At 35.6% G+C, this 27,307-nt stretch overlaps 1 protein-coding gene across 1 annotated transcript; it reads left to right on the top strand.

Moving 5' to 3' along the window:
* LOC120351120 lies at window positions 1-26,492 on the top strand. The gene is made up of 6 exons (XM_039427160.1): window positions 1-175; window positions 523-713; window positions 4,801-4,988; window positions 18,041-18,374; window positions 24,396-24,531; window positions 25,254-26,492. The coding sequence occupies exons 4-6, from the start codon at window positions 18,258-18,260 to the stop codon at window positions 25,322-25,324; spliced, it is 324 nt and encodes a 107-aa protein (XP_039283094.1). The 5' UTR covers window positions 1-175; window positions 523-713; window positions 4,801-4,988; window positions 18,041-18,257; the 3' UTR covers window positions 25,325-26,492.
* The last annotated feature ends 815 nt before the right edge of the window (window positions 26,493-27,307 follow it).

The raw sequence follows: 27,307 nt of genomic DNA on the forward strand, positions 1-27,307 counted from the left end.
AATTTGAGTCGATATCTACAATAATAACTGAGATAACAGGGGGAGCTCACCGGCTAGAGCTTAGCCGCATTTACTGCAGATTCACTTCAGGAATGTAAATAATAATTATTTTTCAAATAGAAAAGTATTATTTTTTGAAAAAATAGAACCAGTTAGTTTACAACGGACACATCAGGTATTTAAAAAGATGTATTCATTTTGTTATTTTATGTTATTGTTATTTATGTTGGTACTTGCCAATACTTGCTTTATTCCTTATTTGATTATTTCTATTTTTCTCTATACATGCTATATGTACATGGATTTAGTAAGTTAAGTTCTCTTTTTATAGTAAATTTTTCAAACTCGCATTTCTTAATTTAATCATACTAGTGTAGGCTATAATCTACATAAATAAATATAATATTGAACCTATCATACCAAAAAGTAGCATTGATATGACTATCAATCTTAATCGATTAAATTGACAATCAATTGCTATTGAAAATTAGTGACTTGCTTATATTTTGCATTCTGTTCCAGTGGCGTTCTTCTTTATGAAGAGGAAGAGTACTAACTAAGAGGACAGGAGAGTACTAACCTACATGAAAAATCATTTGTTGGCGTGGGAGATTCGAACAATCACCAACGACTTTGAGATCGGGCTGGTAAATTCTGTGAGAAACATTTTTCCCAACGCACGTCACCTGGGTTGCTGGTTTCACTATACTCAAGTAAGTGCTGAGTATGTTTTATAATTATTGTTTCCAGTAATTATAATGGGTGATGCCACACACAGCCGTAAACAAAGAGCGCTTTTGTTTCATTCCATCACAGTACACAAATTAGCAGATGAATTTCATCAGAAGTTAATTGAAGATTGATAAATAACTCTATAATAGAAAAACAGTATTTGTAGGCTAATATTGAGTAAGTGGTAGGGCCTACTATTCAATACTTTAAATAGATAACTATTTTGGAAAAATCCTTTCCAAGTTTATAACTTTAAAGTTTATAAGTGTTAAGTTTATAACTTTAAACTTCTAAGTTTATAACTTTTTTCAGATAAGTTACGGTTCCTTGCAATGTTATACTGAAATTGTTTTCTGGACTATTTTTGACGATACTAGAACAATCAATAATATAATGATTAGTTATATTACTTGACTAGAGTCAAATCATCTCTTTGCAAAATATCCAAAGGTGTTCCTCAAGGGTCAATCCTAGGACCCTTGTTCTTTCTCATTTACATGAATGACTTCCCAAATAATATCAAGAAGGACCAAAAATGTGTACTATTTGCAGACGATACCACCATAATGATCCCATCAGACAGAGAATCCCAAAGCAACGATATAAGCTCGACACTTGAAATGGCCACAAATACATGTAGGAAACTGAAACTATCAATAATTTTTTTTCAATTTATTAAAAACACACAAAACAAGACATAACAAAGAATTACAAAACAAATAAAATATAATATAATGCTACAAATATAAAAAAGTCAATAAAGACAAGCCAGTAAATATAAATCTGAATTATTCCAGCGCATGATGGGGCTCCAGACCTGGCCTATGAACAATGACTGCATGAATGTTGAATATCTCTTTGAAGACTTTTATAAAACTTTTCTACATGTTTTTAACAATTTTTTTCCTAAAACTAACTTTTACATTAAAGACAAGTCTCAGGTCAAGTGGAATACAAATTAAATAAAAAAATCAAAAGACAACTTGAAAGAGCTGTATTGGAGAAGCAGAAATACAACAAACAATCAAAATGAAATCAAGTTGGAATACAATAGAGCTAAAACAATGCATGATAAACTGATAAAATTAGCAAAGAAAGAGTATTTAAAATCAAGAATAGAAAATTAAAAAAAAAATAAAATAAATAAGGAAGCTTGGCAGATAGTTCGAGACTTGACTTGTGATGATGACTTGAAAAATTCAAATGTACAGCTAACAATAAATGACGAGCTAATCACAAATCCTTGTGATATAGCAAACATATTCAATGAATACTTTGTGGAGGAAATTAAGAGATTGAGAGTGGATGATGAGGAGGCTGAGGTGCATTGTGGTGTTGATGGAGGATTGGTGCTGTGGCCTGCTACAGAGAGAGAGGTGAGGGAGGTTATTGATGAGGTTGGAGCGAGGACGGGTGCTGGAATTGATGAGATACCTTGCAGCCTGCTGAGACATTGCAAACATATAATCGACAAGCCTCTAACTATGATGATAAATAAATCCTTCGAGACTGGCACATTTCCAAAGCAGATTAAGATATCAAAAGTAGTACCAATTCCTAAGAAAAATGAAACAAAAAATGTTAGAAACTACAGATCTGTTGCAGTTCAAAGTGTATTTTCAAAAATTTTTGAAATCATATTTCTCAAAAGACTTTCTATTTTTATTGAAAGAAAAAACATCTTCACTTCTCAACAGTTTGGATTCAGAAAGGGTCGGTCAACAGGAGATGCAATATTCGAACTGTTGATCAACATATATGAGAATTTGAACGCAAAGGGAGAATCAATGTGCATAATCTACGATATGACTAAGGCCTTTGACCTTATCCCACCCAAGAAATTGATAAGGAAGCTGCTGACTCTGGGCATTGGGGGTATGGCATTGAAATGGATTGCAACTTATCTTTCAAACAGAAGACAGACGGTTTGTGTGAGGCATATTGGTGTGGATGGCTTGACCAAGCACTATTATTCCAAAATTCTGGAAGTTTCAAATACAGGAGTCCCTCAAGGTTCGAATCTGGGGCCGATTCTTTTTCTTCTCTATGTGAATGATTTGCCTGAATCGATTACGGAGGGAGGAATATGGATGTTTGCTGATGATGTAAGCCACCTTATACGGAGTCAAAATCATGAACAGCTAAGAAACAGAACGCAAAGAGGTTTGCAACAAATGCAGGTATGGTGCACCAATAAACAGTTGATACTAGACAGAGGCAAAACAAATGTAATCAAGTTGTACAATCGGAAAAACCTGACCACTCACCACTGCTTAAACTGGACGGCTGTAGTATTGCAGTAAATGAATCTACAAAATATTTTGGGATCACTTTAAGTAGTAACCTTCGATGAAATTAGCACATTGAAAATGTGTCTGTAAAATTGACATCAATATGTTACTTGATTCGTAGACTCTTAACAATTGTAGAAAATGATATTTTGATGAAGGTATACTGCGGATGTTTTAGTAGCATAATGAGTTATGATATAACAATGTGGGGTGGAAGCACATTGGCAAAAATAATTTTTCTGTTACAAAAGTGTATTGTACGAACAATTTGTGGAGCACCGTACTTAGCGCATTGTAAGCCACTTTTTCGTCAATTAAATATTTTGACTCTGCCATCAACATTCATCTTGGAGTCGGCCATGATGGTGAAGAGGAAGCCAGAATTGTTTATTAGAAATGAGGCAGTCCATTCATACAACACTCGACAAGCAGGATTGATTCATGTGGAGCAGGTGACATCTACTTTAGCCAGAAATGGGCCCAAATTCCTCAGCTCCGCCATATTCAATAGGGTTCCAGCGAACATTAGAATCATAGAGAGGGAGGACAGGTTCAAGCACTGAAGACCTACCTGCTAGCCAGACCTTATTACTCTGTAGAGGAGTTTCTGCAGAGCGACGACCACGACGCAGTAGCGTTTCCAGTGGGATAACAACAAGTATCAAGTAAAGGGACAGATATTCAATATAGACAACAATGTAATTAATGAACCAACAAATACAAAGGATTGTACAAGATTTCTTGGTATCATGATGGACAAGAACCTGAACTGCAGTAAACATATTGACCTTTTGTGTAAGAAATTAGCTTCAGCCACATAATTATGTACTTCGTAGAATAAGATGTACCACTGATGTCAGTACCACATTTATCGCGTATCATGCCCTATTTGCCTCACAATTGCGATATGGCATTGTTGCCTAGGGAGCATCAGCGCAGGTGCACATGGACAGAGTTCTACGAATTCAGAAACAAACCTTACGAACCATCCTAAAGCCGAGTCAAGCTCGAATCTCAGAAATAGCCAACACACGCATAACACAAGAAGCAAGCTGAACATTGACCTTCCGCAACACAGGCTCGGCAAATTCAAGAACATACCTACCTATGCAGGCTCACATTTCTTCAACTATCTACCGGACAGCCTAAAGACTTTGAGGGATTCACGGACAACATTCCACAGAAAGCTGAAAAAATACCTCATTGCAAGACCGTACTATGCAGTGACCGAATTTATTGAGGAGCATACGTACCACCACCTTAGAGTATAGTGCAAGATACTCTATACACCTTCTTGACGACTCTGACAGAGGAGACCGAATCCATTGACGATTCCCCGATCCCAGGACCGTGAGGAAGACATCAGAAGAAGAAGAAGAAGAAGTTATCTGAAGTACGATAATTATTGTAAAAACACGTATGATAATTTGTCTGTTGGCGAGAAATGAATAAGCCCGGCTTTATATAGATTGCATTTTAAAAAGTACAAAGTTCAATTAAGTGTCTAATTTTTCGATAATAGTCAGTGAAAATCCGAAAGTGTACCACATGTGAGTACCACTTTTTAATAACTATTATTCAAGAAACTAGACTATAGTGTTGTAAAAAATAATTCAAAAAAATAATTATCAACTAACAGTTTGTGATGGAAAGTGAAATCAGCATGTACTTGGATTATTAGAAATCGCCAAGAGTTGTTACATTCTGATGCTATGTCATGTTTAATGTTAGTCTATGTACACTTCTATAAACGCACGTTATATTCAACTCTTTTCAGGCAATTTGGAGGCATGCTGAAGCCGAGGGCCTGACCAACGTCATTCACAACAATTTTGATGTGAAAATGAGTTCCGCCCCATCAAGGACCTCCTCATGATGACCGGGTCCCCCCATATGGCATAGTTGATGGCTTGAGGAGGGACTCCTCGACCGTCGGTTGACGAGAGTCATTGCATATATCAGGAGGTACGTATACAGGGTGTTTACGAACTCCCTACCAATACTCTAGGGCATTGTTCCTGCATAAGAAACTTATCTAAATATCATATAAAATTTTCTTCTTATTTACTCTATTTCCTTCTTCTTATTTCCTCTTATTATTATTTCTTCTATCAAGAAAGATACGAGACTCTGCTGATGATCTACGTCTGCACTATATGGATATCAACAACTTTTTCCAGAGAAAACATTATACAACGCATGGTCTTCATTTCAATAGATGAGGAAGAAGGCTACTTACCAGATAGTTGGCTACTTTTGCTGAGCAAACCATGACTACTGCTGTTGGTGCTTCATATTCAAAGGCTGGTAGGCCTATCACAAAGTCAAAAGGACCTAATCTCCTATCATTCAGCACATTGGATCGTATCCTGCGACACCTATTTCGACAGCTTCTCAAGTGCCTTGCTGCCCGAGTGTGGACTCCAGAGAGCGCTCTCCGCAATCCTCACTTGGTAGTGAGTAGTTCCAGGATTTGGAACTGCATCAGCATAATAGAAAGTATCCGAACTACTACACAAGAAATGAGAGCTATCGTGGTGACCGGATACAAAGAGACACAGATCAAAGAAATCATCACAACATATCATCACTCACTAATCAGCAATCTCGGGACTCTATGGGGAATTGCATAAATAGTGTTTCTGAAACTTTGTCTTCTAGTTCTGCTGGTATAAATTTTTTAGGAATAACAAACATCTAAATACAGTTTTTAATAATAGCTCTGTACATAGTCAGCAAAGTAATCGAGCCGATCATCTGTATTTGAAACATTGGAATATACAGGGAATCACTCACAGCAACAAGTTAGATGAGATAAATATGTTCATAACTGGTATGCAACGAAAACCTAACATTATCTCTCAGACTGAACACTGGGTTGGAGAAAACAACTTATTTCTCTTGCATAAATTTCATGATTACAATCTGAGTTCCTTTACTTACCGACAAAACAAAATGAGGGGAGGACCTTGTATAATGTCAAGACACGGCCTAATATGTGAACAGCTTTCTGATTTTGAGGGATTCTACATTGAGCAATACTTCGAATGTTGCGGAATTAAGATTACACAGCCGAATAACCTTATTTTAATTTGTATATATAGATCTCCCATCAATTCTATTCAATCCTTGAACATATTTTTTGAAAGATTAAATGGGTTGTTAGAGCTCTGTTCCAGGAAATATCCCAAATACAATCGAATTTTTTTAGGAGATTCTAACATAAGACACAATAAAAGATTCAATAATGCGGTCCAGGTTTTTAAATGTACTGCACTCTTTCAATCTACACTTGCATTTCGTGGATGCCACCACATTAACACCTGTCTCTCGCACGTGCATTAACAATGTAGCTTCCGATTTTGACCCACTCCAGTGTAATAGTTTTATTATTGACTAGCCGTCAGGCTCGCTTCGCTCGCCATATCCGTCTATATCTTTCCAACAATACCCTCGAAATTGAAATTCGACCAGTAGTTTTCGAGTTATTGAGTATTTAATGACCCGAAATGGGCATATTCTGAAAATATCGAAAAATCGATATATCTCGAAAACTAAGGTCGATAGGAAAAAAGTTTACTGATCATTTTCTGTCAGAAATGTCGAGTAGAATCTATGGTTAACGGCTGTTACAACCTTGGTGGGACACCCTGTATATATCTAATTTTTTCCATATGTATGTATTTGTTTCATTTGTCTATTCAATTTATTTTTTTGCCAAATTCACTTTTTTGGGAGAAGTTGTGTTAGAGCGTGGGGTCCCATCTGACCGAATCCCAAAAGGTCGAAGAGTATACTTTCCCATATAGTCGAATCCATCTAGCCGAAGAGATTCGATCAATTGCGACAAACTACAACATTTTTCTATCAAATGGGATTCGACTATTTGAGAATCGGTCAGATGGGAGAATGAAATCTTCGACCTTTTGCGACAGTTGAGATTTTCGGCCAAATTAGATTACTATTAAAACTTTTCGATCATTTGGGATTCGACCATTTGGGAAAGTTCAAGTTTAGTTGCATGTCAAATGACCGATTCCCATTTGGTCGAAATTATAATTTTGTCGCAAAAGATCGAAAATTGAAGAATCCCAAATGGTAGAATTGAAACTTGTACTTTCCCAAATGGTCGAATCCCAAATGATCGAAAAGTTTTAATAGTAATCTCATTTGGCCGAAAATCTCAGCTGTCGCAAAAGGTCGAAAATTTGATTTTCCCATCTGACCGATTCTCAAAAAGTCGAATCCCATTTGATAGAAAAATGTTGCAGTTCGTCGCAAATGGTCGAATCCTATTAGGTAGAAGAGTTTTGTTTTCCCATATGGTCGAATCCATCTAGCCGATGAGATTCGATCATTTGCGACAAACTAAAATATTTTTCTACCAAATGGGATTCGACTGTTTGAGAATCGGTCAGATGGGAAAATCAAATTTTCGACCTTTTGCGACAGTTGATATTTTCGGCCAAATGAGATTACTATTAAAACTTTTAGATCATTTGGGATTCGACCATTTGGGAAAGTACAAGTTCAATTCTACCATTTGGGATTCTCCAATTTTCGATATTTTGCGACGAAAAATATGATTTTCCCAACTGACCGATTCCTAAATGGTCGTACCGCCAAATAGTTTATGCATGTCATGACAAACTTTAGCTGGATGCACACCTCAAAATCCATAACCCATACAAACAATCCTCAATTCCAGACCATCCTATTATTTTTTATTGGCCAAATAATCAGTTCAGCATACTCTTCCATGTGCGTGTACGATAAAATCATAACTGACAGATTAATCGATCACGCATATCATTAGCATAATATATAATCGACGTTTCAATCACGCATATCACGCATTCAATCACGCATTTAAACATTAAATCATTTAAATATTTAAACATTGAGAGAAATGCCAAACCGTCGACTTGAATCTTAGACCTCACTTCGCTCGGTCAATAAAAGAATAATCCACTACTTCATGTAGGGAATTAGAACTGTGTGTTTAAACTCAATGAGGCATTGCAGTATAAATGGCTGTGCTACTATGAAACTCAAAACAGCTGTTATGTTTTCTCAATAAAGACATCTTTCAGCTTTTATTTTCAATCGCTAAATCAATATTCAATATCCAAGAGAATACATCTTGGTACATGGAAATCGCCAGATGGTAGAACGATCAATCAAATTGATCATGTGGTAATAAGGAAAAGATTCGCATCTTCCATAATAGACACTACGAGCTGTAGAGGGCCAAATTGTGACTCGGATCACTATTTAGTGAAGGCAGTCCTCAGAGAGAAAATAAGTGACTGCAGGGAAAATAAAATACAGCCGAGAAAATGGAATTTAGAAAATTTAAAAAATGAAAGGTACAAGGAAATATATAGAAACAGAATACATGAGGAAATCAGGAGTAGAGGTGAAAGAGAAAGCGTAGAAGAGAACTGGAAAGTCATAAAAGAATCGGTAAATGAAGTGGCAAAGGAAATTCTAGGGCAGGTGAATAGAGCGGGTAGAAAAGAATGGTTTGATGATGAGTGCAGAGTAGCTATAGAAAGAACGCTGCTCGTATGAAGATGATACAAAAGGAAACCAGAATGAACTTTGAAAATTACAAGATCGAAAGGAGAATGGCTGATAAAATCTGTAGAAGAAAAAAGAGAGAAAAAATGAAGCGCGATTTGGAATATATTGAGGAAATGAGTAGAGTGAATGAAACCAAGAAGTTCTACTTGGCGTTAAATAAAATGAGGAAAGGATTCCAACCAAGAATGATGGTATACCGTGGAAAGGATGGGAAAGTGGTTAGTGAAGAAAGCATGATGGATAGATGGGCGGAATATTTTGAGGAGACTCTGAACCGTGCTCATATTGAAGATATTGATGAAATGATGATGAAATACAAGTACAAATAGAAAACGATGTTACTAATCCTCCAACAATCCAAGAGATAATGCAGGTGGCAAAACAAATGAAAAATGGTAAGGCACCAGGAGAGGATGGCAGAAATGATCAAAGAAGGAGGACAAACTCTATTCGAAAGTTTGCCTGATAGGTCTAATATGAAGAGAAGAAGTGATGCCTGAAGAATGGATAGGGTTTTTCAAGGGAGGAGACAAAATGGAGTGCCAGAATTATAGAGGGATTACCCTATTGAATGTTGTATATAAGATTTTCTCTGCAATCATAAGAAATAGACTGGAGCCATATTCAGAAAATATACTTGGTGAATACCAGTGTGGCTTTCGCAGAGATAGGGGTACAACTGACCAGATTTTTGTAATAAAACAAATAATAGAAAAATTCTATGAGCATGGAATAGATGTGCACTGCCTTTTCATTGATTTTAAGCAAGCCTTTGATAGTCTCATCAGGCCTAAGCTGTGTCAGATACTCAAGAGTTTTGGTATTCCGAGTAAGCTTGTTAACCTCATCACAATGATAATGGCTGCTACTACAGCCAAAGTGAAGATGGGGAATAGGCTGAGCAGAAGCTTTCATTTTAATGCTGGTGTAAAGCAGGGTGATTGGCTCTCAGCAGTAGTGTTCGACATTGCTCTCCAGAAAGCTATTGAAAGGGTGGATCAGAGAGGTGCCATATTCAACAAGATGCATCAAGTATGTGCATATGCGGATGACGTGGTAATAATGGCTAGAAGTGTGGCTTGCTTGAAAGAAGTTTATAAAATCCTGGAAATTGAAGCACAAAAAGTTGGACTGGTTGTAAATGAGAACAAGAGTAAATATCTGTGTGTGTCAGCAGTCAAGTCCAGAGTACCAAGAAATATCTACGTGAATAACAAAAAGTTTGCAGGTGTAGAGAACTTCAAGTATCTAGGATGCCCAATAAATGCCACAGGTAATAATGCTTATATAAAAGAAAGGATTCAAGCAGCTAATAGGGCCTACTATGCCAATGATAGGTTATTTGAAAGTAAGTTCGTCGGCAGGAGCACCAAGATAACAATATATAAAACATTGGTGCGTCCAGTGGCAACATATGCGGCAGAAACTTGGGTGATGAATATGGCTGACGAAAATGCGTTAAAAATCTTTGAAAGATCCATACTAAGAAGAATTTACGGTCCCGTTCAGGTTAATGAGCAGCAATGGTGAATAAGAAAAAATGAAGAAATAGAAGCATTAATAAAATGAGAAAATATAGTACGCTTCATTAAGGCCCAAAGAATAAGGTGGTTGGGGCATGTGATGAGGATGAGTGAGGCTAGAATGCCGAAAATAGTTTTTAATAGCAAGTTGCACAGCAGACGAAAGAAAGGTAGGCCAAGGAACAGGTGGGTGGACCAAGTGATGGATGACCTGAGATAGATGGGGGTGAGAAGATGGAAGGAAAGAGCCATGAACAGGGAAGAATGGAGGCGTGTTGTGAAGGAGGCCAGAGCTCACCTAGGGCTGTAGCGCCGGATAAAGAAGAAAGAAAGAAATCAATATTCAATCTATCTTCTTCTCTTCTTCTTCTTATTATTTCTCTTCATCTTCTTCTTCAGCTCCTCCTCCTCCTACTCCTCCTCCTTCTACTCCTCCTCCTCCTCTTTCCTCCTCATCCTCTTCCTAAGTCCCAACATACTGAAATCACACCACAGCCCAAACTACCGAGCCTAAAATCTTTAATTTTTGCACAACTTGTTTATGGTAGCCTCAAGACATCCACTAAGAAAGGATTTTTTTTTTAATTTTCCCCCTGAGGAAGCTGGGGCCCCCCAAAAATGTTGCAATTTTTAACAGCTCATTGCACAACAAAGTCATGAGAAACTTTTTTCAGATGGAATTAAATAGAGAATGCATTTATTCAAATGCTAATAATTAATATATAATTATTATTTAACGAAAATCCCAAATAAATGCTGCAAATCACCTCCAGAGATTGTCAGTTTGGTGTAAGGGCAAGCATTCCTGACTAACAATTGGGAGGTACCGGGTTCGATTCCCGGGCTGGCAACTAATTTTTGGATAGTAGTTCTCATCGAATTTCCATCTAGCTGTTAACCCTGTTGTCAATGTCTGCAGTAGCAGAGGTCTTCGGGGTGATTTGCAGCATTTATTTAGGATTTTATTGAATAATAATTAGAAACTTTTTTGTTCAGCTACGAAAATAACTTTGATCTATGCAGAAAAACTCCGACCAGGAGCACAAGGGGGTCCAGGAGAGGGCATTTTTCGAAAATTTCAATGTAAAATCACTCTACAGCCCTAACTACTCGGCCTTCAGACTTGAAATTTCGCACAAATATTCTTCACTAGACGCCCACTAAGAACGGATTTTGATATATTTTGCCTCTAGGGTTCCAAAGGTTGAAAAAGGATCCCATTAAGTAAGCTCATGAACATGGTAAGGTGAACGCCAAATGAAAATGATATGAAATAATATTTACACATGATTCTCTAACATATGTTGTAATATGTTAGAATATTTTACTTTCCTTGCCCTATTACCATAGGTAAGGAAAGTATTGCTTTACGAAAAAAATCAAGGTACCCCAATTTCTAAATATCTATATGTTTCAAGGTCCCCTGAGTCCGAAAAAGTGGTTTTTGGGTATTGGTCTGTATGTGTGTGTGTGTGTGTGTGTGTGTGTGTGGTGTGTGTGTGTGGTGTGTGTGTGTGTGTGTGTGTGTGTGTGTGTGTGTGTGTGTGTGTGTGGTGTGTGTGTGTGGTGTGTGTGTGTGTGTGTGTTGTGTGTGTGTGTGTATGAGTGTATGAGTGTATGTGCTTCTGTGTACACGATATCTCATCTCCCAGTTAACGGAATGACTTGAAATTAGGAACGTAATGTCCAGTAACATTTCCACCTAAAATTGAAAATAAGCTTGAAATCCGAGAAAATGTGATTATTAAATTGCAAACGGTTGGCAACTGTTGGTTCTATTAAATCATTCACTACGAAGAGATAGCAGACCTAGTGTGTCTCCAGCGTTATTGAACTATCACCAGCTGTCTCATATCTTTGAATAGTAGACTTGAGATGCGCGAGTACACTAGCGTCAGGTGATCAATTTTCATAACGGCAAGGAAAGTTGTGTGAGTGCGCCACACCAGATTTTTTCGTGATAATAAGATCAGCTATGCTTTTAGTTTAAGTTTGTTTTTCGGTAATCCTTCAAAATTATATTTTTAATTTGTGAATATTTCCTATTTTAGTTATATTAATGTGAAATATTTCTTCTATGTTTATTTTTGAAGCATCTAAATTTTAAAATCTACTTTGTGAAAATACTTGAAAACTGAAAATTTTGTGAATTGAAGAACTTCGAGACTTAACCTATTTCGAACGATGAGCAGTTTTTTATATCAGGGTAGTTTACACTATGTCTGGATCTAACATCATCGTTCAACGAATACTAATCTATCAAGATATATATTTATTATTGATGTATCGATTTGTTCTTGGTATTATTATAATTAATTGTTCAGATTTTTTTATTGTATTTGACCATTTTCTACTTAAGAAAAAAGTACTTCAGTCCTGATTTAGAACTCCTGAACTTTCAAAGATAAAAACGGTGTAAGTGTACGTCTAGTGCCATCTGCAAAATTATTGACCGAGCGAAGTGAGGTCTAAGATTCAAGTCGACGGTTTGGCATTTCTCTTTATGTTTAAATGTTCAAATGTTTATATGTTGCACATTTACATGAAATTTGACAGGTATGTTCCTTTTTTAATTGCGCGTCGACGTATATACAAGGTTTTTGGAAATTTTGCATTTCAAGGATAATATAAAAGGAAAAAGGAGCCTCCTTCATACGCCAATATTAGAGTAAAAATCAGACTATAGAATTATTTATCATAAATCAGCTGACAAGTGATTACACAGATGTGTGGAGAAGCCACTCTATTGATGTATTTCCATAAGGTCTATAGTTTCAATCAGGTACATGTGGATGAGAATACTGCGTGAGGTCTAATGTTCACAGAACTACTAGTTTAGCAAAGTTAACCTCAAATTTTACATCTCTGCCTCTGCTCCAAGCTAGTAAAGGTGCATTTTCGTTCATGCGTAAATTTCCGTAGTCGACGACGGCAAGCATTTTTGACATTCATATTGTCCAAATTTCAAGTGTGTCAAAACAGCTGATCAAATAACTCTTCATTATTTGTCTCTATTATAAAGGATTAAACATTATTTCTTATATTATCAACATATTGCCATTTAAAAGTATAAAAAAGTATAAGATCATTCTGCCCCATTAGAACATAATTGAACATAATCTTTTAGTTATGTAGACAAATTGAGATCCACCCAATCTGAGATCCTCACCCTGTCGTGGTCGACGACGGCATTTACGCACAAACAAAACCCAGCTTGACTGTCGACTACATCTCGATATCGATGAATATGTAGGCCTATTTTGTTTAAATTCAAATGCAAGAAAATAACTCACATATTTTGTAAAAAAATATAAAAGTGTAAGGTTTGACAAACACAGAAAAGTTAGTTTAGATTGAAGCTGATTATATTTGCATGTTTTTCCACTTTGTGTGCCCTTAATTTGTCTTCAAATTCTTGTAAAGTATTGGTGAATGGCATTATTAACGCTGTTATAGATAGCTAGTAAGCTTATACATACAGAAACATGAGTTATATTGATTGTTGATTGTAATAATGAAATTGAACAAATCGATACATCGAATATAATCAATATCGAGATATACATCTCGATAGAACAGTATTTGTTGAACGATGACGACAAATCCAGTAGCGTAAACTATCCTGATATGAAAAAGTGCTCACCATTTCGGACTATGTGTTTTCTAAATTTAAGAGAGGAATAGCACAAGGTTACTTTATTTTTCCTCTCGCTATCATTTTGATAATTTAGTTATTGTACTGTATAAATGAATAAAATGAATCATTGGGAAGCTTCATTCCGATTAGAACTGAGCACAGGGATTTTCTCTTGTTAGGTGTTTGTTGATAATTCTTTTTCCAAATTTTATTGACGTGAAAAATCACATTAAAATCTTTCTTTATAGACAAAATTACAGAAAAACTAAATGTTAAACATATAGTTTTAGCACTATTTCACAGATTCCTATAACTTGCAGTCGTTAACTATACCGTATCTATAATAAAGTAAAGAACTGGCTTATACACGTACGGGATAGAAAAATTATGTTTGACGCATTATCACGTCTGAAGTACTGAACTGATTAACTTGAAATTTTGCATATCCTATACTATTAAACGAGCAATTTCTGTTTATATGTTTGTATTTCACGGGATCTCGAAAACGGCTCTAACGATTCTCACGAAATTCAGAACATAGTAGGTTTATAATATAAAAAATCGATTGCACTAGGTCAAATCCCTGGGAAAACTCGCTGAAGTACATTAAAAGGATAATTATTATTCATCCTTGGAAAAACAGCTGATAAATTATTTCGTCGTCTGTTGATGATGGAAGTGAGTGAGTGAATTCATGTGTGTGGTACTGTATCAAAATTATGACTCAGCTGTTGAACTTTTGTAATCATTCAATCAGGTACTTAGTGCCGAATGCAAAAAAGCCGGGCTATTTTCAATTCTGATTGATTCCAGTAGAACCATCTTTTTGAAATAGCCTTCTCTGATTTGGTTCACATGAAATTAATCAGGATTAAAATTCAACCTGCTTTTGAGCAACCGGGCCTTTGTGAGGGAAATTTTTGCATTTCTGGGAATTGACTGTGATTAATATTATCAATAATTCACTGTGATTAATTGTCAATTCAATGTGATTAGATATCACTGTGACTGTGATTAATATTATCAATAATTCACTGTGATTAATTGTCAATTCACTGTGATTAATTGTCAATTCAATGTGATTAGATATCACTGTGACTGTGATTAATATTATCAATAATTCACTGTGATTAATTGTCAATTCAATGTGATTAGATATCACTGTGACTGTGATTAATATTATCAATATTCACTGTGATTAATTGTCAATTCACTGTGATTAATTGTCAATTCACTGTGATTAATTGTCAATTCACTGTGATTAATTGTCAATTCACTGTGATTAATTGTCAATTCAATGTGATTAGATATCACTGTGACTGTGATTAATATTATCAATATTCACTGTGATTAATTGTCAATTCACTGTGATTAATTGTCAATTCACTGTGATTAATTGTCAATTCACTGTGATTAATTGTCAATTCAATGTGATTAGATATCACTGTGACTGTGATTAATATTATCAATAATTCACTGTGATTAATTGTCAATTCACTGTGATTAGATAGAACATTTCTGTATGAAATATGAATATTATTATAATTTCTAATAATTTTTTTATGCTTTTGTACTCCAGAGCGAAGCTCGGTCCTCGATATTAGATTCTTAATTAACCAAGGATGGTTATAGGACTATTTTTAATTCTTCTTGAATAATGATAAACAATATTATATAAGCAACAGTGGTTATTTTATTGACCAAGCACTGTTCACCAGCGTTGGAATACATCTATATATATAAAAGCGAAATGTCACTCACTCACTCACTGACTGACTGACTCACTCACTCACTCACTCGCAGAACTCAAAATCTACCGGACCAAAAACGTTCAAATTTGGTAGGTATGTTCAGTTGGCCCTTTAGAGGCGCACTAAGAAATCTTTTGACAATATTTTAACTCTGAGGATGGTTTCAAAGTTTGTCTTTTAGCACGTATATTCTTCTTATTCTCTCAATTATAATTGAAAAATGTCCATACCATATGTTAATATAGAACTATAATCTAGAGAGAGTACCTCCTCGAAACAGTTGTTAACTGGTAACTAAATTAATAATTTTGTCAGGTAGGCATCAAGTTGAGTTGACTTTGTTAGGTTGGCACCAAGATGAAGATTGAAATGCATTTATCTCGGAAAAATTGATTGGGCACTGCTTCTTCAATCAGAGCTATTCCTGGGAATATTATATTACTAGCCGTCAGGCTCGCTTCGCTCGCCATATCCGTTTAGCCAGACGTTTAGTCTGGACCCCCGACTGGATGATCGTCCTAACATATGATAAAAATGCTCAAATAAATGAAAAATGCAGGCGAGCGAAGCGAGCCTGCTGATCTCATTCTTGGACGATCCAGTCGGGGGTTCAAGGGGCGGAGCCCCCTGGCTAGACGGATATGGCGAGCGAAGCGAGCCTGACGGCTAGTAACAAATATAATCTAATGATCGAATCTTAATTTTTGTCTGTGAGTGGATTTCAGTTTATTTATGTGCCATACATGCAGTAGCCTAGTCTATTATCATCAATAGACGTTGTATAATTATGCTGCTTAAGTTAGACTCATTATAATTATGATAATTAATATAAATAATACTAGCCGGTAACCTATGCTCCGCAAGCGTATTTTTAAAGCATTGAACAGATTGAATTTAGTTTCATTGTTCTGTACTTTAATCAAGCAGTCAAGCAGAAACCAAAAGAGCTTTATATTTTTTTAATAATTGCCAAGATTTCAGAGCCTTGGAGATCGGAATCTCCAAAGCCTTGATCAGTATTTATAATTTTTCAAGTATCAACGAATTGCTTTTCATTCCGCCAAATCTTGCTCGAAATTTGTAAAGATTTGTCTAGTCTTAACATATAGATTTTAAGCGCTTCTATTTGTTTTATTGGAAGGAGTTAAGCTTATAAATTATCAAAAATCAAATCGAGATGCTTTTGCAGATGAAGAAGAGGTTTTGTAATCTAATCAAGGACCAGGTGAGTCATCCCCATAATGCAAGATTCAGAGTTTCTTTTTACCCACATAGGCTCAACTCACACTTAAGCGACTCAGGTCGAGAAGAGACTCGACTGAAGTCGAGAGCATTTATTGTGTTTCCAGATGGTGACAGTCGCGGAGACTGGAATCGACTGGTCTGAGTGTCACCATTTGGAAACACATGCTCTTGACTAGAGTCGAGTCTCTTCTCGACTTGAGTCGCGTAAGTGTGAGTTGAGCCGGAGAGTGGCCCGTTTTATATGGGAATGAAAATATTCAATTCAATTCCATCTCATATAAGAGAAATTAGATAAAAGCTGAATCTCTCACCATCGACAGAGCCCTCCCAGAGGGAGTATTCATATTTTCCAATATGAAAATATGAATTTTCATATTGGACTGTTCAGATATGTAGATTCAACTAGTAAGAACACGGAATATGAGCTACTTTACAGAGAGAATCATAGAAAGTTTCAATTCAACAAACCCAGTATATTATTTTATCAATAAAACTGTTTATTTTATAAAAAAATTAATATGACCAATATTGTAGTCCATAATCGAATGACGTATAATAAAACTGATCCCGTGATTACCTGCATTTTTCATGTTTTAGGTGGCTGGGGGGGGAAAGCTCCAAGGGGATTTTTATGGACTTTTGGGAGAATGACCCTCTGGGAGGGTTCTATCGATGGTGGGAAATTCATCTTTTATTTAATTTTCGGATCGAAACTGCGTTTTTGGACCTTCATTGACTGGGCTATATTTCCTCGTTCCTCACTTCTATCATGTCTTCTTCCACCATCATTTGTTACAGAATTTGATTTTTTTCAAACCGTCCCCAAAGCAGTTTTTGTCAATTCAATTCAGATAGATTAATTGAAAATTTTGACTTGCACTAGTATGTATTAAGGTGTTTTCCTTTTTGAAAAAATGAACGAGTTGAGAATTGGAAAACGGTGTATAACACTTGAAAATGAAATTACTAACTCAGGATTTACCCTGGGCGAGATTCATTGCCATATGATTCAATTCGATTCCCTGCAGAGAACCAATCTATCTCACATTGGATTCATTTTCATTGTGTTCATTGTTGCCACTGATAACTTGGAATTATCCGGATTAAATCGAATTGAGAGTAGAAGGGTACTGGCGTGACGCTTTACCGTAGGATTCCATATACTATACAATTTGGGAATATAACTTTAAGCCAATAAGATTCTACTTTCAATTCGAGTTCATTTTGTATCCTATAAACTTCATGAGAAATCTATATACTTTTGTTTCCTTGTAGATATCCTAGAGCGGCGGTCAGGCTCGGGTATCCGAGCATCCGGAGCTCAATTCACCGGCAACTAGTACAACCGCCAATGCCGCACTCTCTCCATGAGTTAATAATTCAAATAAAATAATTCAAAGAGATGAGTGGCGGCACATGATGTCCGACAGAGATGACCAACTTTTTTTCCGAGGGTTGATTGGTCGGCGGCAATATACATATTATCACAAAAATGTTGAATGCCCTTCGTGGCACTGAAAGGATTCATATCGACGCCACATTCAAAACAGTGCCTGCACAATTGCAGGCTCACCAATTGCTAACCATTCATGGGGAGTACATGCACCATGTAAGTAAATTGTATTTCATTCTGTTATTAGTGACCCCCTGGGTAGGAGAACTTGCTCAAGAACTGTTGTATTGTAATCTATGAAACCCGCAACTTTTAATTATACAGAGTTGATGAAAATTATGGAAACAGCTCAATAATTCATTTACAAGGATAATTTGTCAGTCGGTGTAATTAACGATTCTATATTTTAAATGAAAAATTACTCTTAAAATATTACCCTGTCACTTCAACATCTTTGACCCTCATATAAATCCAAATTCTTTTTTTCCAATGAGAAGGTGGTCAAGTGATACATGATTTCGATACAGAGTTCCAAGAGAAAATAAATGGCGGAAACCGCACATTGATATATCAACCCGTCTCATTTTGATGATATAATATAGAGGTTGTAAATGTTGTGTAGTACCTACATTAACCAGCTGAAACCAAGTGTCAGCGCGTGAGAAGATGATGCCGTTGCAGGCGAAGACGACCTGGCCTGCATCACCTGCGGAGTCCACAAGCGCTCCTACATTACAGAGCCTTGTGGACATTTTGTTATGTGCGGAAGGTGCGTGAGTGTACATCGTCACTCGGTGAACGAGAATGACTTAGACATGCCATTACCAATAACGTGCCCCGTCTGCAGAAGAACCTTGTCAGGGTACCAAAGGATTTATCAATAAAGCTATTTTACCGAGAATGAGTTGTTTTGCTTAAGTAATCTTTCACCTATGTATTTCAAAGCCGCCAGACGTGTCGCCGCCAACCTGTCTCCCCAACAACTAGTCTCCTCACTATTTTGATCACAGGCGTCAGTAAATCCCCTGGCAAAATATACCATTGCCGTCAACTAGTCTCCCCGACAGTAAATCCCCTACTAGAAGGAAGGAGCCTAGTTGTCGGCGACAACTAAGCTCCTCACATGCTCACGACAACTACTCTCCCCGGCAGTAAATCCCCTGCTGGATAGGCCTATTAGGGGTCTGATTGTCGTGATCGTACCCGACAACTAAGCTCCCCGACAGCTAATACCCTATTGAAACCAGCTTGAAGCGGGCGGGGAAGTAGTACAATCACAGATACTGCTGTTGTACACATTCTATGAATTCGATTATTGGAATAAAAGCTTGTTAGAGTTATCACTTCTATCACTGCAAACATAAAATTAAAAAAATAAACTATTTTTCTTTCCGAATTCAACTGACTTGGAAATGTTCCTTATTGAATGTCAAGCAGTTTCAGAATGAGTTTGTACATCTCGCAAGTGATTCCTGCATACATGTATGCATAGAATATAACATATATATCATCAAGCAAAACTCTGATGTACTGTTCAGTCTTCAACTCATGGCATTCAAAACTTCAGATTGAAACTTTATACTCTTATATTTTTGTTTTTCCTTGTAATGTGAATTGTAGGAATAATTCTACATCGATTTGTCACTGTTCTCTTTTGAATAACCATTCATTAATTTTTAACTAAACTCTTTTGATTAATTATGATTGATCAAAGTTGATCTTGATTTTTTAATATAGTACTGTATTTTCTTCTAATATGAAATGTAAAGGGTTGTGTGGCAGCGAGTCCTAAGGCCCGCCGCAAAGTAGACCCACGCTAATCCATGAAAAGCAACCCACGCAGTGGGATGTTTTGTAAACCATTGCTATAGAATTATTCATAATCAATCTGCTGACAAGTGGAATCAAAGGAAAGTGGAATCCATAAAAGGAAAATCCACTAAGTCCATAAAAGTAAATTTTTCTGGAAATCAATTTCCAATTTTTAACATCAATCATAATTTCCTTATAGTGATTTTTCATAAAATAGTTTTGTGCGAGGAGCTTGGTTGTCGGGTTCGGTGACAACAACCAAGCTTCTTGCACGCTAGCGTCAACTAGTCTCCCCGACAGTAAATACCCTACTGGTTCAGAAGGGACTAGTTTTTGGGACCGTAGACGACAACTAAGCTCCTCGGACGCTGTCGACAACTAGTCTCCCCGTCAGTAAAGCTCCTCTCTCAGGAGCTCAGTTGACGCCATCAGTAAATCCCCTCGAATGTGGTTTTAAAAGGAGCTTTACTGTCGGGGAGACTAGTTCCCCGCCAGACGCTGACTAAAAATGCCTTAAAACGTATTCCTGAAATATCCTGTTGTGATCCAATCCCACCAAAATTAATGATGAGTTCAAAATAATAGAGAGAATAATAGTTCATTTGAATGCAAAATGTTTTTTATCTCTCATAGTTTTCCAACTATTACATGAATTTTGGTAAAGTACTCTCACTTTGGGAATATTTCAAGTCTATATTTTCCGTTGATGAACAATATTCCATTGTTAATGTAGCTTTTTGAATATTAACACAGAAAGAGATGGATATTGATGCAGATTAGTTAGAAATATTGTCATATTGATGCAGATTAATTGATAAAGTGCCAAGTGTATGAGGCATGAATTATGATGTTTTCCAATTTTTCTATGAAGTTGTGAAAGAAGAACTTGCGAGATTCACGAGAATAGTAATTGGTAAGCTTTGTGAAGTTCTGGAGAGCAGTAGGCTTATTTTATTATGTTCTACCATAGAAAAAGGTAACGCTATTGAATTAATTATCATTAGTTTATTTTAAGTACAATCGCATCATTGGTCTCTGGTATTATTCACAAAGCGGACATCTCTTTCTAAAAAACACGAAAATATTCTAAGAAATTATAATTATTAAACTAAAATCCCAATTGAATGCTGTAAATCACCCCGAAGACTTCTGCTACTGCAAATATTGACAACAGGGTTATTTAATTGGGATCTTCGTTTAATAATAATTATTTATTTATTTGCATTTGAACAAATGCAACTTCCAGTTTATTTCCATCTGTATTCTATGAAATAGTCTCCATTCATTTAAATTATCATATTCTGAGTATGTAGTTTCCAATGAATACCAGATAGAATATTGTATATGTTTTAATCTTGTAATACTTCAAATTTCTTCAGAAGAAACAAAACGTGACATTATTTCCAAAAAACGTATACTGAGAAATAAAACAAAAGAAAATCTAATAAGAGCAATGAAAAGATTAGGAATAATTCAATGCTCATTTTTCCAACATTTGTGAAACCTTAAATTTAAACATAAATGTGCAAACTGCTCTTGATTATTGCAATAAATAAATAAATAAAGCCTTTATTTTTGTTCAAAACACACATAAGTTACAGTACTGAAGTACTTAAAAATACTTTTGAAATCAATTTCATTTAAAACAATCTATAGTCTTTTTTATGTTTTGTTTTGGAAACTAAGCCCGTCACCGAGCATAGGCCTCCCCCAGGTTGATCCATCTCTGTCGATCTCTGGCTGCTACCATCCAGTTGATTCCTGCTATTCCGACGATGTCATCCTTCCATCTCACTCTTGGCCGGCCGACGTTCCTCTTCCTCCACGATGGCTCCCATTCAGTCACTTTCTTCGTCCATCTTCCGTCTTGTAGTCGCGAAACGTGTCCTGCCCATTTCCACTTCAGTCTTCTTATTGTTACAATGACGTCTTCCAACTTGATTTTGCTCTTCAAATTTTCAAATTCAAATTTATTTCTCATAAAACATACACAATTATAATAATATAATATTATAACATCTAAAAATAATACAAGAAAAATACTATTAAATATATAAAATTATCCCAAAACTGCAGTATATTTTTTTATGTCCATCTATGTTTAAGGAGTAGCCTACAAGGTAAAACCTGTGCGTAGACCTAAGTTGCAGTAATATAAACTAAGAAATTAAACCAAAATAAGAACAAAGATTAGTGGAATTTACACACAAATATAATTTTGTAGATTAGTAGATGATGAAATTAGATAAAAGTTAGTAACACACAATAATTATTATTCTACGATAGAAAAACAAAACATAAAACAAGAAACAGTTGGTGCCTAGAAGATTTTTTCTTCAGTTTTATTTGATCTTATCCATTCCTCAATCTCGCAATTTAGTTTTTTGCTCCGGCTTGTATTGGCAACAAAATGAGTAGGAACAAGATTTATTATCCTTTGTAATAAGTAAGTGAATTGTCTTCTACATACATTCAAATTCATCCTGTCTTGATGGGATGTTTCTCTAGTAGGAAGTAAATTTAAATTCAAGTTTCTTTCACGAAGAAGAAATTTATTTTTATTCTTTTTAATATATATTATCAAGTTTTTTATGTACAGCTGTCGAACAGTTAGTACTTTGAATTCATTGAAATTCATTTATTATGTATTTTAGTTTTTTATTTTTTCAAAATTATTGTACTGATTTGTTAAGTTCATTTACTTTTGTTTGTAAATTGTCAGTGTTATGAATAAATTTCAATTTCAATATTCAATTTCAAAAAGATCGCTTGTATTATAATTGTGTATGTTTTTTGAGAAATAAATTTGAATTTGAATTTGCTCTTGATGGTTGAAGTTCGAATTCTTTGCATACGGTGAATGTTCATCTGAATGTGAATCTGTTCAGAATCACCAAGTAGGAAAACTTCGGAGCATCCTGATAATTTCGCAATGAAACTAATGTAGCCAGCATGCATCAGTACAGCCTCATCTATAAAGACACGATGATATTTCTTGCCCACTCCATTTACAATGAAAGATGAAACTGTTCTGATTATCTTTCACAGAAATCCTTACCGTACTTATGAATGACAGCCTCTCTGATGTCTTTGATTCCTGCTCTTGTTTGACTTAGAACTAAATCTATTCCTGGTTTATGCTGGTTCAGTATTTCAAACGTCTTTCCACACCCTGGCACACCATCTATCCACGTAATATTAAGAAGACTTGAAGCAGAAATGTCAACTGATGATATTTTCTGATACAGCTTACCGTTTAACATGAGTTTTGTATCTCTACTAACAAGAATGTATTTTTCTTTTGTTAAGAATCTTTTATTACTCTCGTTGAATTCCACGTAGGTTCCTTCGTTATCCAAGCAGAAGCCCATTCTATAACTTTTTCCAGTTGGCCATAGAAATGTTCTTATGAACAAGCACATAACATATACAACTGCCAAAATAAGGAAGCTTATATAAAAATTCTATCAATTAAGGCGTATCATAGACAAAGAAATGTTAAAAACTGTATACTTAACATAAGTTGAATTTCTTACGTAATGGTACGGTCTGTTAGTTTTGTGTGCAGCTAACTTCAGTTTTATAGATCCATTATTTAAAACTCAAAAACGCATTTTGAAAATAATGGGAAACAGGGAAATTCGGTTTCCAACTGTAGAATTATTTATAGAAAATAGAGTACTCAGCGTTAGGCAATTGTACCTATATATTGTTGTTATTAGGGTATATGAAAAAAAATCAAAATAGGAACCATATTATAAATCATAGCCATAATACTAGAATAAGAAAACTTTACAACCAAGAAGTACCAAAAATGAATACAGCATTTGGGCAAAGATCACTAGGATATTTAGGGCCTACAATATCTAATAGAATACCATTACAAATCAAAGGAGAGCAAAATTTCAATAGCTTCAAAAGAAAAATTAGACATTGGTAAGGTAATTTATAGGTAGAAAATAGTACCTCGCTTTAGTATCATTATACTAGGTGATGCTTAGGGTAATAGATATAGTTTTAGATTTTGATTTTTTGGAATCTTTGTATTATCTGTTTTAGCATAAATTTGTATTAATTTGATGATAACGTCGACACATATATTATATAGTGAGGTATCATTTTGTAAACCTTGAATATTGTTATATTATTAAAAATGTATGAAAAAATAATATGTAATGTTCCTGAATTTATGATGAAATGATGCATGCAATAATCAATATCTATTGCAATAAATGCAACTTGAACTGCTTTTCTTCACTTTCCACTGCATTCAATAGAACAGCTGACTGAATACTGAAAACTTATAATTTAAAATAACAGATCACAATACTGGAAACGTGTCACTTCAATTTTTCAAGAAGGTTTTTCAAGTTCCTCTGTAATTTTATTGTTGGAGGTGGAAATAATTGAATTTCTTTTATTCAGGTATTGGGTGGGGGTGATTGGCGTGGAGAGCCTCTCCACCTTCTAGCACCTCGGAGGACTAACAACCACCTTGGAAGTTTTCACGCTAGGATGTTGGCTGCATTCGGCGTCAACCTGGATGTGTGGAGTTTTATAAGTGAGTAGCTGCGATGATACATTTCAAATGCATTATAAGATAGGTATTTTATTTCCAACATATTGAGCCTACTGGCTGTCATGATATGAAATTAATTCTATCACACATAATAAATAATTAAAATTAAAAATTGTTGAACTTTATTTATATGTCACTCTACCTTCCTATTCAGAATACACTCTACAATGGTCACTTTTTCACATTCCTATTAGCCATAAATGGATATCCAAAATATTTTAGAAGTTACTTTCACTCTTATTCTTAAATACAGTTGCTGAAAAGGTTGTAGCATTTGTCATACCAGTGGATTAGCCTAGCGAAAAGTCCTCTCCATAAAATCTGCCACCAGATTAGTTTAAGTGGGCTAAGACGTTGTTTTGGAGCTCAAGTTATTATATAAATAATTATTCATTCTCTATTCATTCATACAATAAGTACATTATCAAAATGATAGGGAGAGGAAAAATAAGGTAATCTTGTGCTATTCCTCTCCCAAATGTAGATAACACATAGTCCGAAATAGGTCAATTCTTGTAGCTCTTCAATTCACAAAATTTTCAGTCCTCAAATATTTTTACAAAGTAGATTTTCAAATTTGGATGCTTCAAAACTAAACATAGAAGAAATATTTCACATTATTATAACTAGAATAGGAAATATTAACATATTAAAAATATAAATTTGAAGAATTGCCGAAAAACAAACTATTATTGTTTTTATAGGAAAATTCAGAGACATTGAGAGATCATCATTTGATGATTCACAACGGATAGACATTGTGCAGACAACCTGATATAGCGGGGATTTTTCCAACAACACAATGGTCTCTAGTAGCAGTGGTTACCAGTGGCAGGAGAGGAAGTTTTGGTAGCAGGAGAGGAAGTGGTGGTGGCAGGAGAGGAAGTGGTGGTGGCTGGAGAGGAAGTGGTGGTGGCAGAAGAGGAAGTGGTGGTGGCAGGAGAGGAAGTGGTGGTGGTAGGAGAGGAAGTGGTTGTGCCAGAATATCATGTAAACCCACCTGCCTGACGCCGCCGAAGAAGGCAGCAAGGAGCCCTGCAACGTCCCATCGCAGCCCAGCAGCAGCCAGCTGCAGCTCCACGGTTGAGCAATAGCGTGATTTGTTTAAATGATAAATGCACATTGCTCTTCCGTGTGGGCACATATGCATGTGCGGATAATGTGCCGAGCAAAATGTATTGCACATGAACGGGCAGCCCCGTTGCCCTCTATGCAATATAGATTTTACCCATTATCATAGAGTACTTCAATTTGCAGTAAGCAGCAATAAGCAGGTAGGCTCAACTCACACTTACGCGACTCAGGTCGAGAAGAGATCCGACTCTAGTCGAGAGCATGTGTTTCCAAATGGTGACACTCAGACCAGTCGATTCTAGTCTCCGCGATTGTCACCTTTTGAAAACACATGCGACCTGGGTCGCGTAAGTGTGAGTTGAGCCTGCTTATTCTAGGTATTCGGCTAGAACGGTTCCGTTGTAGTTAATTTGCATAAAAATGTTTCATTGGCAGAATGAGTATGACATAGGCATTACGTCACAGACAAGCAAGAAAGTAGTTCTTTGCTTTCAACAGATAAACTTGAATTATTCAATTTTACAAATTATTTAACCTTCTTTATCATTTCCCATGAACAGTGTATATGTGCTATCACATATAAGACTAATTTTGTTATTGATAACAGATCGGACTGTAACATTTGAACGCTCATACCTTTTGGGGTTATTTGTCTGACTTGTGATTGGCGTAGACTGTCCACAGAAATTCATACATCAATCTTATTAACCTAACAATTATAATTAATATTCTTTATAAAATTTCCTATTCGTAAATATAAGAAATAAATATTGCTGCTCTTATCAATGAAAATACTTGTGCAATGACATTGTTATAACATGCAATTATAATGTACTTTTCAATTAATAAATAATTTTAACAATAATAATTTTTTTTTCAATTCTTATCCTTTTTTACAATATTATACTTAATTTTTGAAATAATTATAGTTTCATTTATCTCAAACATAGAATCGGTAGTACAAAGAATCATTCAGCTGATTTTGACTGCGTTCAAAACAGCTGACCAGTGATGTAAACAAAAAGTATAACCTCTAAATTTGTTTGTTAACTTCATAGGATCTATAATTTAGTAATAAATTCTATTTTCAATAAATAATCCTTTCTAGGGAATATGCAATACAAAACGGTGCTCTTTATCTCAGCCTCAGCTGTTGATAAACGAGCCTTATCGATAAGGATCGAGCGATCGCTCGGCAGATAACCGTACCTGGCGGTTCTTCAAATATCGGGGCACCGAGCTTCGTCGTTATTTTTATTTATTGAGTAGCTTACCCGGCGAATTTCGTACCGCCAAAAAGTCAATGTATCTTATGTCACACTTGACTTTATTTAGTGAATCATTAAATTTATTTATTTAAATTTACAATCAATATTTTAATACATTTCAATACGGACTTCCTATTTGCTTAAAACTACCGTTTTAATACCAGTAAACAATTTCATCACAGAGTGATGTGTTTATTACAGCTGGTAAGTTTAGATGCTCCCCCTGAGGAAGCTGGGGCCCTCCAAAAATGTTGTACTTTTTAACCGCTCATTGCACAGCAAAGTCATGAGGAACTTTTTTGTTCAGCTACGAAAAAAAATTAGATCTATGCAGAAAAATTCCGATCAGTAGCACAAGGGGGTTAAGGAGAGGGCATTTTTCGAAAATGTTGATGTAAAATCACACTACAGCTCAA

Source organism: Nilaparvata lugens, chromosome 4 (assembly GCF_014356525.2).
Source record: "Nilaparvata lugens isolate BPH chromosome 4, ASM1435652v1, whole genome shotgun sequence".
NCBI classification, from domain to species: Eukaryota; Metazoa; Arthropoda; class Insecta; order Hemiptera; family Delphacidae; genus Nilaparvata; species Nilaparvata lugens.